Source organism: Hemitrygon akajei, chromosome 18 (assembly GCF_048418815.1).
Source record: "Hemitrygon akajei chromosome 18, sHemAka1.3, whole genome shotgun sequence".
NCBI classification, from domain to species: Eukaryota; Metazoa; Chordata; class Chondrichthyes; order Myliobatiformes; family Dasyatidae; genus Hemitrygon; species Hemitrygon akajei.
The window spans coordinates 76,236,641-76,252,018 of record NC_133141.1 but is presented as its reverse complement, the minus strand read 5'-3'; the positions used below and the strand labels follow the sequence as shown (position 1 = coordinate 76,252,018).

Here is a 15,378-nt window from a genome sequence, read left to right as displayed (position 1 = left end):
ACTTGATAGACGTATTCAAAATTATGAGGGGGATAGATAGAGTTGACGTGGATAGGCTTTTTCCATTGAGAGTAGGGGAGATTCAAACAAGAGGACATGAGTTGAGAGTTAGGGGGCAAAAGTTTAAGGGTAACACGAGGGGGTATTTCTTTACTCAGAGAGTGGTAGCTGTGTGGAATGAGCTTCCAGTAGAAGTGGTACAGGCAGGTTCGGTATTGTCATTTAAAGTAAAATTGGATAGGTATATGGACAGGAAAGGACTGAAGGGTTATGGGCTGAGTGCAGGTCGGTGGGACTAGGTGAGAGTAAGCGTTCGGCACGGACTAGAAGGGCCGAGATGGCCTGTTTCTGTGCTGTAATTGTTATATGGTTATAATGAGTTGAATGAACTAAACTGATTCACTGAAACAGAAATGGTATAGAAGAAATTAAACTGGGCAAAGGACTACCAGAGTAAAAGGTGACAGTGTGGCCGATGTGACAGTTTAACCTTCACATCTTCAATTCTTACAGCATGGCAAGAGTGAGCACAGCAACAGACAGGAGGTGGTCGGTCACCCTGCATCAGCGAGGTCTCCCCTAGGCAGAAACTTCGTGGCAGACAGGAGTTTCAGGACGTGCTGTCCGAGCTCCTCTGGAGAAGCACGAAGACCCGGGTAAGGCTGAGGACCAGAAAGGCAGAGCTCGGCCACAGAAACCCACAGGTACACCAAACTGAAGTCCCTTCTAAATTGTATGAAGTCCAGCACTGCCATCAGCTCTGAACTCACAGAGACCGCAGGAACCCAGTACACCCCAAAACAGCGCAGGTACGTCTCGTCAGAAGTGGTCTCCGTGGAAGAGATGCCATCAAAAAGACATTCCACCGAAGTGGAAACAAAACCAGAGACTCCCCTGCGCACAAAAAACAAGGACTGGGGTGCTGAACGATGGCAGCAAGCGCTCTGGACAGACCAGTCACATGGTTCAAACGGGAAACAGCTTGGCTGTACAAGAGCTGGAGGGTGCCACATGGTTGAGGCAACAGAAAAGTGGCTGTTCCCTGCAGGTTTGGGGCCGAGTTTCTGCAAAATGGAGCTGGTGATCTGGACAGAATTAATGGAATCCTCAATGCCAAGAAGTACAAGCAGATTCTCGTCAGATCGATCCCATCTCCATTCTGCAGCAGGACAATGGCCAAGGTCACAAAGAACTGTCGTCAGCGAAGGGAACGGGGAGTTCTGCAACAAATGGCACAGCCTCCAGAGAGCCATGATCTCAACGTCATCGAGGCTGTCTGGGATTACCGAGAGAGACAGAAACAAGCGGGACAGCCAAAGTCTGCAGAAGAACTGCGGCAAGTTCTCCAAGATGCTTGGAACAACCTACCAGCCAATTTTCGTATAAAACTGCACGACCGTGTACCTAAGAGAACTGACGTAGTTTCAAAGGCAAAGAGTGGTTGCACCAAATATTGACTTTATTTTTTTTTTAACTCTTTACTGCTCTTTATATTCAATTTTTTGATATTTAGAAACCTTTGCTTCCATTATCTTTGAAAGCACCTTTGCTGTATTGAATGTGTTTTTGTGTGCACCGTGTGTCAGTGAGCGGTAGCTCCATACCTGATAGAAGAAAACATCTTTCCTGTCAGTCCCCTCAGTGGCAAACTCTTCCACGATACCTTCCGGGCTGATGCCATGTTCTGCGCAGAGCTGCTTCCAGAATTCAAAACCGACTGTCAAGACAAAAAAAAAGTTACAGAAAATTACTCAGAAATTCACCTTTACACCTGCAACCCAGAAACTGTTGGGGAAACTCCTCACTGGGTCTCAACACCTCCCTCTGCAATTGGACGCTGGGCTTCCCAGCAGTAAGGCCACAGTCAGTCCGTGTGGGCAGAAATGTCCCTCGTCCCATTACGCTGAGCACTGGTGCTCCCCGAGGCTGTGAGCTCAGCCCGCTGCTGTTCACACACGACAGTGTCGCAGGATCCAGCTCAAACTGTGTCATCGGTTTGCGGATGACGCAACGGTGGTCGGCCTCATCGACGATGACGAGACAGAGTATAGAGAGGAAGTGGAGTGGCTGGCGGACTGGTGTGAGAAGAAGAACCCGAGCCTGAATGTGGAGAAGACAAAGGAAATCATTGTGGACTTCAGGAAGGTGCAGATGAACCATCACCCCCGACCAAGTTCCCGGGAGTTCATATCACGGATAACGTCAGCTGGTCCCTTAATATCACCCCCCCCCCCCGACCAAGTTCCCGGGAGTTCATATCACGGATAACGTCAGCTGGTCCCTTAATATCAACTCTTCCCCCACCCCCCGACCAAGTTCCCGGGAGTTCATATCACGGATAACGTCAGCTGGTCCCTTAATATCAACTCTTCCCCCACCCCCCGACCAAGTTCCCGGGAGTTCATATCACGGATAACGTCAGCTGGTCCCTTAATATCAACTCTTCCCCCACCCCCACCCCCGACCAAGTTCCCGGGAGTTCATATCACGGATAACGTCAGCTGGTCCCTTAATATCACCCCCCACCCCCCGACCAAGTTCCCGGGAGTTCATATCACGGATAACGTCAGCTGGTCCCTTAATATCACCCCCCACCCCCCGACCAAGTTCCCGGGAGTTCATATCACGGATAACGTCAGCTGGTCCCTTAATATCACCCCCCCCCCCACCCCCACCCCCGACCAAGTTCCCGGGAGTTCATATCACGGATAACGTCAGCTGGTCCCTTAATATCACCCCCCACCCCCCGACCAAGAAGGCACAGCAAAGCTCCCCTGCCACCCATCTTAAATTAATTTTACATGTCAACCATTGAGAGTGTCCTGACACGTTGTATCTCCATCTGGTATGGGAGCAATTGAGCTTCAGACCAGAAGTCCCCACAAAGGACTGCGAGAACAGCTGAGAGGACCATAGGGGTCTATCAGGGACATTTATCAGGAGCAGGACCCTTAGTATTATCGAGGATCCCACCCGTCCATCCAGCATCCTCTTTGACTTTCTACCATCAGGCAGGAGACTCTGACGCAAAAAGACAAGAACGGTCAGGGTGGGGGAACAGTTTCTTCCCTCAGGCCGTTAGGCTTCTGAACTCCCTGCTGCTTCCCATTCAAAGTGTCACCAGTTAATCTGTTCCGTACCTCCCAACATTTAATATCAAAGCACTTTAGTTTGTTATTTATGCGTGATTCATTAGTGGATTTTATCCTGACATCCATAAGTTGTCGTGTGTTATGTGGTTTACACCCTGGTTCAGAGAAACATCTTGTTTCTGCAGATATATACGTTTATATATATGTATAAAGTTGAACAACAATAAACTTGATTTGACTTGACTTTCCTCTGCACCCTCTCTGCTGGCTGGTGGCGTAGTGGCATCAGCGCTGGACTTCGGGGCGAGAGGTCCCGAGTTCGAATCCCACCGGCTCCCTTGCACACTCTCCATCCGTGCTGGGTTAAACGTCGAGCTAGCAACTCGACCTCATAAAAAAAAACCTGGGGAGGGATGGGCTCTGCCAGGTTTCAGATCCCAAGGCACGCCGTACGATGAGCAGACCGAATAGATCGACGCAAAGCTTGTCATGATGGCACCCCGACAACTGCACCAGGGGTTAGGGGCGTGCACACACACACCCTTGCATAATGTAAAACTATAATCGGATTCTGTGACTGTTTTCCCTCGTACTGCTGAAACAATCTGTCTGGGTGACATGTTTTTAATCGTACGCTGGCCCGGATGCAGAACAACAGTCAATTATGAATTTATTTATTCTTTGAAGGACATTAATGAACATCTTTTAAAGCCCCTCGTTCCTCCCTTCCCTTTGCGCTGAAGCAGGGTGTCAACCCAGAATGTTGTCCGGCCTTTCACCTCTGCACACGCTGCTCCAGCCACTGAGCCCGCCAGCAACTTCCCACAAGTGAGCGAGTTAGGACTGTCCCACCGTGAACCTGATCTGTCATTTAACTAAGAGCTTTGTTTTAACCGCAGCATCGTTCCATCTAACAGCAGTGATCAGTCAACCCCTTGCTATGTACCTGATTTTGGCCGGAAAATAATCAAAGACTCTGCTCCCTCAGCCCGTTAAGGAACAGACGCACTCTGAAAACTCACAATCCTCAGAGCAAAGTCTTTGTCTCATCTGCCTTACTTGTAAACACTTTATAAGCTGTAAGTTCATTGTCAAAAGTATGTATACATTATACAAACTTGAGATTCTTCTCCTAACGGACAGCCACAAGACAGACACCCAAAAGAACCCGGTAAAAAGAGACCGACAAACACCCAGTGAGCAGAGAGAGAAAAAATCAAACTGGGCCAGCAACAAAAGTAGGCAAATAGTCCATGGACAAGAGGCCCAAGCAAGCTTTGGCTCAGCGCAGAGCAGTTAGAAGAACCTGCCCGACCCTCGCCTCTTGTCCCGACACCCTGCCTTTTCAATCCACCTGGCCCAGTGTTTACAACTTCTAAGCATCAGGTCGTTCCTCACACTAAGACCCGGACCCCGTCACGTCGTCACGCTCCGTCCGGACCCCGTCATGTTGTCACGCTCCGTCCAGACCCGGACCCCGACACGTCGTCACGCTCTGTCCGGACCCGGACCCCGTCACGTCATCACACTCCGTCCGGACCCCGTCATGTTGTCACGCTCCGTCCAGACCCGGACCCCGACACGTCATCACGCTCTGTCCGGACCCGGACCCCGTCACGTCGTCACGCTCCGTCCGGACCCCGTCACGTCGTCACAATCCGTCCGGACCTGGACCCCGTCACGTCGTCACGCTCCGTCCAGACCCGGATCCCGTCACGTCGTCACGCTCCGTCCGGACCCGGATCCCGTCACGTCGTCACGCTCCGTCCGGACCCGGACCCCGTCACGTCGTCACGCTCCGTCCGGACCCGGACCCCGTCACGTCGTCACGCTCCGTCCGGACCCGGATCCCGTCACGTCGTCACGCTCCGTCCGGACCCGGACCCCGTCACGTCGTCACGCTCCGTCCGGACCCGGACCCCGTCACGTCGTCACGCTCCGTCCGGACCCCGTCACGTCATCACGCTCCGTCTGGACCCGGACCCCGTCACGTCGTCACACTCCGTCCGGACCCCGTCACGTCGTCACGCTCCGTCCGGACCCAGATCCCGTCACATCGTCACGCTCCGTCCAGACCCGGATCCCGTCACGTCGTCACGCTCCGTCCGGACCCGGACCCCGTCACGTCGTCACGCTCCGTCCGGACCCCGTCACGTCATCACGCTCCGTCCGGACCCGGATCCCGTCACATCGTCACGCTCTGTCCGGACCCGGACCCCGTCACGTCGTCACGCTCCGTCCAGACCCGGATCCCGTCACGTCGTCACGCTCCGTCCAGACCCGGACCCCGACACTTCGTCACGCACCGTCCGGACCCCTTCACGTCGTCACGCTCCGTCCAGACCCGGACCCCGACACGTCGACACGCTCCGTCCGGACCCCGTCACGTCGTCACGCTCCAGACTCGGACCCTGGCACATCATTACAACCTGGACCCAGACCCTACCCCACATTTCTGAATCGGCTCAGCGCTTTGATCGGTGAAGCCTTGCTCTCAGTTTGGGTGGACAGGCCTCAAATCTGCCTCTTCTCCACTCCAACTTTGCTCCACTCCACTTGCATCAACTCTGCCTCGACCTCGTACTGATTTTGCCTCAAACATGCCTCAACCTTGCCTCTGTACAACAAAGCTCAACTCCATGGGCTTAGGGAACTCGTCACCATCATCATGTGCCTTGTTGTATGACATCATTATTAAGTGCCGTGTTATACTACATCATCATTATGAGCCAAGTTTTATGATGTGGGCAATCATGGTCTTCCTTCTTTCCATGATCATGATCGTTCTTGGCCATTTTTTTTCCCACAGGAGTGGTTTGCCATTGCCTTCTTCTGGGTAGTGTCTTTATAACACAGGTGACCCTAACCATTATCAATACCCTTCAGAGATGGTCCGTCTGGCGTCAGTGGTCACATCACTAGGACTTGTGATCTTCACCGGCTGTTCATACGACCGTCCACCACCTGCTCCCATGGGTTGCCGTGGCCCTGATCGGGATGGGGGAGTGGGAGGCTAAGGTGCTACACCTTGCCCCAGCTGACCTGCAGTCTAATGGATCGCGGTAGTGTAGTGGTTAGCACAATGTTTACAGTACCAGTGACCCAGGTTCAATTCCCATCGCACGGTAGTGCAGTGGTTAGCACAACGTTTTACAGTACCAGTGACCGGGTTCAATTCCCATCACACAGTAGTGTAGTGGTTAGCACAACACTTTACAGTACCAGTGACCCGGGTTCAATTCCCATCACACGGTAGTGTAGTGGTTAACACAACGTTTTACAGTACCAGTGACCCGGGTTCAATTCCCATCACACGGTAGTGTAGTGGTTAGCACAACGTTTTACAGTACCAGTGACCCGGGTTCAATTCCCATCACACGGTAGTGTAGTGGTTAACACAACGTTTTACAGTACCAGTGACCCGGGTTCAATTCCCATCACACGGTAGTGTAGTGGTTAGCACAACGTTTTACAGTACCAGTGACCCGGGTTCAATTCCCATCACACGGTAGTGTAGTGGTTAGCACAACGTTTTACAGTACCAGTGACCAGGGTTCAATTCCCATCGCACGGTAGTGTAGTGGTTAACACAATGTTTACAGTACAGGTGACTGGGTTCAATTCCCATCACACGGTAGTGTAGTGGTTAGCACAATGTTTACACTACCAGTGACCCGGGTTCAATTCCCATCACACGGTAGTGTAGTGGTTAGCACAATGTTTACACTACCAGTGACCCGGGTTCAATTCCCATCACACGGTAGTGTAGTGGTTAGCACAATGTTTACACTACCAGTGACCCGGGTTCAATTCCCATCACACGGTAGTGTAGTGGTTAGCACAATGTTTACACTACCAGTGACCCGGGTTCAATTCCCATCACACGGTAGTGTAGAGGTTAGCACAATGTTTACACTACCAGTGACCCGGGTTCAATTCCCATCACACGGTAGTGTAGTGGTTAGCACAATGTTTACACTACCAGTGACCCGGGTTCAATTCCCATCACACGGTAGTGTAGTGGTTAGCACAATGTTTACACTACCAGTGACCCGGGTTCAATTCCCATCACACGGTAGTGTAGTGGTTAGCACAATGTTTACACTACCAGTGACCCGGGTTCAATTCCCATCACACGGTAGTGTAGTGGTTAGCACAATGTTTACACTACCAGTGACCCGGGTTCAATTCCCATCACACGGTAGTGTAGAGGTTAGCACAATGTTTACACTACCAGTGACCCGGGTTCAATTCCCATCACACGGTAGTGTAGTGGTTAGCACAATGTTTACACTACCAGTGACCCGGGTTCAATTCCCATCACACGGTAGTGTAGTGGTTAGCACAATGTTTACACTACCAGTGACCCGGGTTCAATTCCCATCACACGGTAGTGTAGTGGTTAGCACAATGTTTACACTACCAGTGACCCGGGTTCAATTCCCATCACACGGTAGTGTAGTGGTTAGCACAATGTTTACACTACCAGTGACCCGGGTTCAATTCCCATCACACGGTAGTGTAGAGGTTAATGCCGAAGAGACATGAAGGTCTCGAGTAATCTGCAAGGGATTGGATTTAATTCCAAAACGTTTCTGCCTGGGTGTACTTTGCAAACAATTTAAGTCTGTAAATGAGTGAGGCTCCATTGGAGAGGTGACTCAACCTCAGTTCTGACCCTGGGAAAGGCGTGGGCGCAACCTTCCACTCCCCCTCGCCCACAAAAACCCATCTACAGGGGTGACATCCTGCCTAACGCTGTTGGCACTGCAAAGGTTATACACCTGCAGAGAGCTCTGCTTCCAAGAAATATCTGGTGAATTATTGTGTTCTGTGATTCTCCTCCCACTCCCCATTTCCTGCCTTTCAGAATCTTATACCCAGGGTAGGAGTATCTTGGCTGGGAAAAGATTTGCATCTTTATTTTCACTGAGCTCCGCATTTCCAACGACAATGAATGTAGACAGCAAACCGCAGACATATTGGCACCACCTGTGACTGTCACCAATAGAAATCAGATACTTTCATATCACTTTACAGCTGTTACAAACATCTCCAAATATCGTAAAGATTACTCTATCACAAATGTTTTTTTAATACTTTCATAACTGTATTTCAATGCAATTGGATTCTCTTGTAATCCTGCATATAATTCTATTTATTTAAATACATATTTCTGAGAAGGGGTCCACAGGCTCCACCGGACTGCCAAAGGGGTCCATTGTATAAGAAAGATTAGGAACTTCTGCCATAACACCCCTATCGTATCTGCAGTACATCCTAGATACCCATCACTGTGTTAAAAAAAAAACTGCCCTGCACATCTCCTTTGAATTCCCTCTTCCCCTTCCCTGCTCTAGTTCTGATGAAAAGTCTGAGCCCAAAATATCACTCTCCCCCTCCCCATCTCTGGTCCCGATGAAAAGTTTCAGCCCAAAAAATGTCCGTCTGTCCCCTCTAGTCCCGATGAAAGGTCTCAGCCCAAAACGTCCCCCTCCCCTCTCCCCATCGCTAGCCCTCATGAAAAGTCTGGGCCCAAAGTGTCCCTCTCCCCCCTCCCACCTCTAGTCCCGATGAAAGGTCTCCACCCAAAATGTCACAAAACACTTGCAAATTTCTGTATGTACCGCAGAGAACATTCTAACTGGCTGCAACACAGTTTGGTATGGGGAGGGGGCGATTCACTGCACAGGATCGAAATGAGCTGCAGAGACGTGTAAAACTAGTCAGCTCCATGGTATCCAGGACACCTTCAAGGTGTGATGCCTCAAAAAGGCATCGTCCATCATCAACGTCCCCACCACCCAGAACATGCCCTGTTCTCATTGCTACCATCAGGGAGGAGGTACAGGAGACTGAAGACCCACACTCAACAATTATAGACAATAGACAGTAGGTGCAGGAGTAGGCCATTCGGCCCTTCTAGCCAGCACCACCATTCACCATGATCGTGGCTGATCATCCACAATCAGTACCCCCGTTCCTGCCCTCTCCCCATATCCCTTGACCCCACTATCTATAAGAGCTCTATCTAACTCTCTCTTGAATGCATCCAAAGACTTGGCCTCCACTGCCTTCTGGGGCAGAGCATTCCACATATCCACCACTCTCTGGGTGAAAAAGTTTTTCCGCATCTCAGTTCTAAATGGCCTACCCCTTATTCTTAAACTGTGGCCTCTAGTTCTAGACTCACCCATCAGCGGGAACATGCTTCCTGCCTCCAGCGTGTCCAATCCCTTAATAATCTTATATGTTTCAATCAGATCCCCTCTCATCCTTCTAAATTCCAGTGTATACAAGCCCAGTCGCTCCAATCTTTCAACATATGACAGTCCCGCCATTCCGGAATTAACCTTGTGAACCTACGCTGCACTCCCTCAATAGCAAGAACGTCCTTCCTCAAAGTTGGAGACCAAAACTGCACACAATACTCCAGGTGGGGTCTCACCAGGGCCCTGTACAGCTGCAGAAGGACCTTTTCACTCCTATACTCAATTCCTCTTGTTATAAAGGCCAGCATGCCATTAGCTTTCTTCACTGCCTACTATACCTGCATGCTTGCTTTCATTGACTGATGTACAAGAACACCTAGATCTCATTGTACTTCCCCTTTTCCTAACTTGACTCCATTTAGATAGTAATCTGCCTTCCTGTTCTTGCCACCAAAGTGGATAACCTCACATTTATCCACATTAAACTGCATCTGCCATACATTTGCCCACTCACCCAACCTGTCCAAGTCACCCTGCATTCTCATAACATCCTCCTGACATTTCACACTGCCACCCAGCTTTGTCATCAGCAAATTTGCTAATGTTACTTTTAATCCCTTCATCTAAATCATTAATGTATATTGTAAACAGCTGCGGTCCCAGCACCAAACCTTGCGGTACCCCACTGGTCACAGCCTGCCATTCCGAAAGGGACCCGTTAATCCCTACTCTTTGTTTCCTGTCAGCCAGCCAATTTTCAATCCATGTCAGTACTTTGCCCCCAATACCATGTGCCCTAATTTTGCCCACTAATCTCCTATATGGGACTTTATCAAAAGCTTTCTGCAAGTCCAGGTACACTACATCCACTGGCTCTCCCTTGTCCATTTTCATAGTTACACCCTCAAAAAACTCCAGAAGATTAGTCAAGCATGATTTTCCCTTCATAAATCCATGCTGACTCGGACTGATCCTTCTACTGCTATCCAAATGTGTCATAATTTCCTCTTTTATAATTGACTCCAGCATCTTTCCCACCACTGACGTCAGGCTAACCGGTCTATAATTCCCTGTTTTCTCTCTCCCTCCTTTCTTGAAAAGTGGGACATTAGCCACCCTCCAATCAGCAGGAACTGTTCCTGAATCTATAGAACATTAGAAAATGATTAACAATACATCCACGATTTCTAGAGCCACCTCTTTAAGTACCCTGGGATGGAGACCATCAGGTCCCGGGGACTTATCAGCCTTCAAACTCAACAGTCTAGCCAACACCGTTTCTTGCCTAATATAAATTTCCTTCAGTTCATCCTTTACCCTAGTTCCTTTGGCCACTATTACATCTGGGAGACTGTTTGTGTCTTCCCTAGTGAAGACAGATCCAAAGTACCTGTTCAACTCGTCGGCCATTTTCTTGTTCCCCATAATAAATTCACCCATTTCTGTCTTCAATGGCCCAATTTTGGTCTTAACTATTTTTTTGCTATTCACATACCTAAAGAAGTTTTTACTATCCTCCTTTATATTCTTGGCTAGTTTACCTTCGTACCTCATTTTTTCTTGGCGTATTACCTTTTTTGTTATCTTCTGTTGCTCTTTAAAAGCTTCCCAGTCCTCCGGTTTCCTGCTCATCTTTGCTATGTTTCACTTCTTCTCTTTTATTTTTATACTGCCCTTTACTTCCCTCGTCAGCCAAGGCCGCCCCTTCGTCCCCTTAGGATCTTTCTTCCTCTTTGGAATGAACCGATCCTGCACCTTCTCCATTATTCCCAGAAATACCTGCCATTGTTGTTCCACTGTCTTCCCTGCAAGGGTATTGTTCCATTGAACTTTGGCCAGCTCCTCCCTCATAACTCCATAGTTCCCTTTGTTCAACTGTGATACTGACACATCCGATTTTCCCTTCCCCTTCTCAAATTGTAGGTTAAAACATATCATATTATGGTCACTACCTCCTAATGGTTCCTTTACCTCGAGGTCCCTGATCAAATCCGGTTCATTGCACAACACTAAATCTAGAATTGCCTTCTCCCTGGTAGGCTCCAGTACAAGCTGTTCTAAGAATCCATCTCGGAGGCACTCCACAAACTCCCTTTCTTGGGGTCTAGTACCATTCTGATTCTCCCAGTCTACCTGCATGTTGAAATCCCCCGTGACAACTGTATCATTACCTTTGCGACATGCCAATTTTAACTCTTCATTCAACTTACACCCTACATCCAGACTGCTGTTTGGGGGCCTGTAGATAACTCCCATTAGGGTCTTTCTACCCTTAGAATTTCTCAGTTCTATCCATACTGACTCTACATCCCCTGAGTCTATGTCCCCCCTCGCAAGGGACTGAATATCATTCCTCACCAACAGAGCCACCCCACCCCCTCTTCCAGTCAGTCTGTCCTTTCGATAAGATGTATATCCTTGAATATTCATTTCCCAGGCCCTGTCTGCTTGAAGCCATGTCTCTGTTATTCCCACAACATCGTACTTGCCAATTTCCAACTGAGTCTCAAGCTCATCTACTTTATTCCTTATACTTTGTGCATTCATATATAATACTTTTAATTCGTTACTCCCCTCTCCTTTCATATCAATTCCTATTCCACTTGGCCATACTGTATGATCTCTTCTTGAGCTTTCTACTCCATTGATTCTGTTGTCCTTTTTAACTTTTCTTATTTTCACCTTCCCTTTAATTCCATCCTTATATTTCCAGTTCATCCCCTCCCCCCCACTACTTAGTTTAAACACATCCGTGTTGCAGTGGCAAACCTGTCTGCCAGAATGCTGGTCCCCTGTCTATTAAGGTGCAACCCATCCCTTTTGTCCAATTCATCCCTACCCCAAAACAGATCCCAGTGGTCCAAGAATGTAAATCCTTGCTTCCTGCACCAGTTCCTCAGCCACACATTCAGATCCATTATCTCCCTGTTCCTGCCCTCTCCAGCACGAGGAACTGGAAGCAAATTCTGGAAAAGCTTCTTCCCCTCTGCCATCCGATTTCTGAATGGCCATTGAACCCATGAACACTAACTCAGTACTTTTTTATTTCTATTTCTGTATTACCTGTTTTAAATATTATATCTATACTAACAGCAATTAAGATTTTCTGTATTATCATGAATTGCATTGTATAGCTGCCGTAAAAGTCAACAAACTTCACGATACGTGTGCCGGTGATATTAAACCTGGTTCTTCTCCCTTGGTTACGGGACAGAAGCTGTCAACGCTTTGCGTCTGTTCACATTCCAGCATCTGCAGTGTTCTCCACGTTAACACAGCAATCCTCTCCCTCCTTTTTAATATATACTATTTGTGTTTGCACTATTTTTAACCCATTCAATATGCATTACTGTAACTGATTTACTTTTCTGTCCATATTTTCATGTTTTGCATTGTACTGCTGCTGCATAATTAACATACAGTATTTAACGACCCAAGCCGGTGATAATAACCCTGATTCAGATTTTCTACCGAGCACAGTGGGAACCTGGGCCCAGCGGACCGGGGACTGGATCAGACCCAGTGGATGGCGGACCGGGGACTGGATCAGACCCAGTAGATGGCGGACCGGGAACTGGATCAGACCCAGTGGATGGCGGACCGGGTACCGGGTGGGAACCTGGACCAGCGGACCGGGGACTGGATCAGTCCCAGTGGATGGCGGACCGGGGACTGGATCAGACCCAGTGGATGGCGGACCGGGTACCGGGTGGGAACCTGGACCAGCGGACCGAGAACCGGGTGGGAACCTGGACCAGCGGACCGAGAACCGGGTGGGAACCTGGACCAGCGGACCGAGAACCGGGTGGGAACCTGGACCAGCGGACCGAGAACCGGGTGGGAACCTGGACCAGCGGACCGAGAACCGGGTGGGAACCTGGACCAGCGGACCGAGAACCGGGTGGGAACCTGGACCAGCGGACCGGGAACCGGGTTGGAACCTGGACCAGCGGACCGGGAACCGGGTGGGAACCTGGACCGAGAACCGGGTGGGAACCTGGACCAGCGGACCGGGAACCGGGTGGGAACCTGGACCAGCGGACCGGGAACCGGGTGGGAACCTGGACCAGCGGACCGGGAACCGGGTGGGAACCTGGACCAGCGGACCGGGAACCGGGTTGGCTCAGGACCCAGCGGACCGAGAACCGGGTCGGACACCCACTGAAGCGACAGCCCTACAGCCTGCGGCCTAGCGCTCGCACCGCGATGCAAACACAGGGAGCTGACGGTCCGGTCGCCGCCGACCCGGTCACCGACACCGACTTACTCTGGTTGCCGCACTGGCCCAGCTGCAGCGTTATAATTTCCCGAGGCATCGCCGCCGCCTCCGCCGCTCCTCCCGCCAACCGCACCGGGCATGCGCGCAAACCCGACCCCTTCGGTTCATTCCTATTGGCGGTCGGTAGCGGTGCGATAGCGCCGCCTGCTGACCGGGAGTGTGAGGTACAGTCAGGAGAGTGGTCCCAACGTTTAACACAGGTTCAATACCGCCCCCTACTGACCGGGAGGATTCAGGAGAGTGGTCCCAACGTTTAACAGAGGTTCAATACCGCCCCCTACTGACTAGGAGTGTGAGGTACAGTCAGGAGAGTGGTCCCAACGTTTAACACAGGTTCAATACCGCCCCCTACTGACTGGGAGTGTGAGGAGGATTCAGGAGAGAGGTCCCAACATCTAAAACAGGGTCAATACCGCCCCCTGCTGACCGGGAGTGTGAGGAGGATTCAGGAGAGCGGTCCCAACGTTTAACACAGGTTCAATACCGCCCCCTACTGACTGGGAGTGTGAGGAGGATTCAGGAGCGTGGTCCCAACATCTGAAACAGCAACACACACAAAATAAAAACACAAAATGCTGGCAGAACTCAGCAGGCCTGACAGCATCTATGGGAGGAGGTAGTGACGACGTTTCGGGCCGAAACCCTTCATCAGGAGTGAAGTAACATGGGATGGTCGGGGGTGGGGGGGGGGGATAAGAAGTGGGGGGAGGGATGAAGTTGAGAGCTGGGAAGTGATAGGCTGAAGGGAAATGGGCTGGGGGGGAAGGTGGAGGATTATGGGAAATAAAAGAGAAAGAAAGGTAGGGCTGGGGGGAGATTATAGTGAGGGGGGGGGGAAGAGAGAAAGAGAACCAGACTAAAATTATAGATAGGGATGGGGTGGGGGGGGCAGGGGTATCAACCTCACCTTTCAGGTGAGGCACCACTTCACCTATGAGTCAACTGGGGTGATATCCGGTGCTCCCGATGTGGCCATTTATACATCGGGGAGACCCGCCGCAGACTGGGAGACCGTTTCGCCGAACACCGGCGTTCGGTCCTCCAGCAGTGGCGGGATCTCCCTGTGGCCACACACTTCAATTCCACAGACCACTCCCACTCCGATATGTCTTTTTTTTTATTAAACAAAATACACTTTATTCCAAAATAAAATTATATACAATAACCATTCAAAGACTTTCAATTCTTTACAGTTGGTACCATTACTGTCTTTACATTTTCAAAGTTCTACTGTTTTGCCACCCACGTGGCACTTTGTTCTTTCATATTTACATTCAGGGGGTATACCCCCAACCCCCCTACCCCTCAACTCCCACGGGAGAAGGACCCTAGACTGTGGTCCTTCCCCACCGGGCCCTTGCGGTGGCTGCACCGAGTTTGAGTCCGTCCCTCAGCACGTACTCCTGCAGCCGAGAATGTGCCAGTCGGCAGCATTCCCCCACGGACATCTCCGTGTCCCGGTAGACCATCAAGTTTCAGGCCAACCAAAGAGCATCTTTGACCGAGTTGATGATCTGCCAGCAGCACCGGACGTTGGTCTCGGTGTGCGTCCCCGGGAACAGCCCGTAGATCAGAGAGTCCTCTGTCACGCAGCTGCTGGGGATGAACCTCGACACTGCCCCTTCCATCCTCCTCCACACCTTCTCCGCGAACCCACAGTGTGCAAAGAGGTGGGTCACCGACTCCTCCTCTCTGCAGTCCTCCCGTGGGCAGAGGGGTGTGGAGACAACGTTCCGGGCGTACAGGAGGGATCGGACTGGGAGGGCCCCTCTCACCGCCAGCCAGGCGATGTCTT

General features: G+C 50.5%; 1 protein-coding gene across 1 annotated transcript in view; it reads right to left on the bottom strand.

Moving 5' to 3' along the window:
* tubg1 (tubulin, gamma 1) overlaps positions 1 to 13,701 on the bottom strand; it is a 61,315-nt gene extending 47,614 nt beyond the window's left edge. Inside the window, exons 1-2 of the mRNA XM_073071832.1 lie at positions 13,572 to 13,701; positions 1,605 to 1,717 (exon numbers count right to left, since the gene is read on the bottom strand). Of these exons, the coding sequence (XP_072927933.1) occupies positions 1,605 to 1,717; positions 13,572 to 13,620 (162 nt within the window). The 5' untranslated portion in view covers positions 13,621 to 13,701. The remainder of the gene's footprint in view (positions 1 to 1,604; positions 1,718 to 13,571) is intronic.
* Positions 13,702 to 15,378: the final 1,677 nt, after the last annotated feature.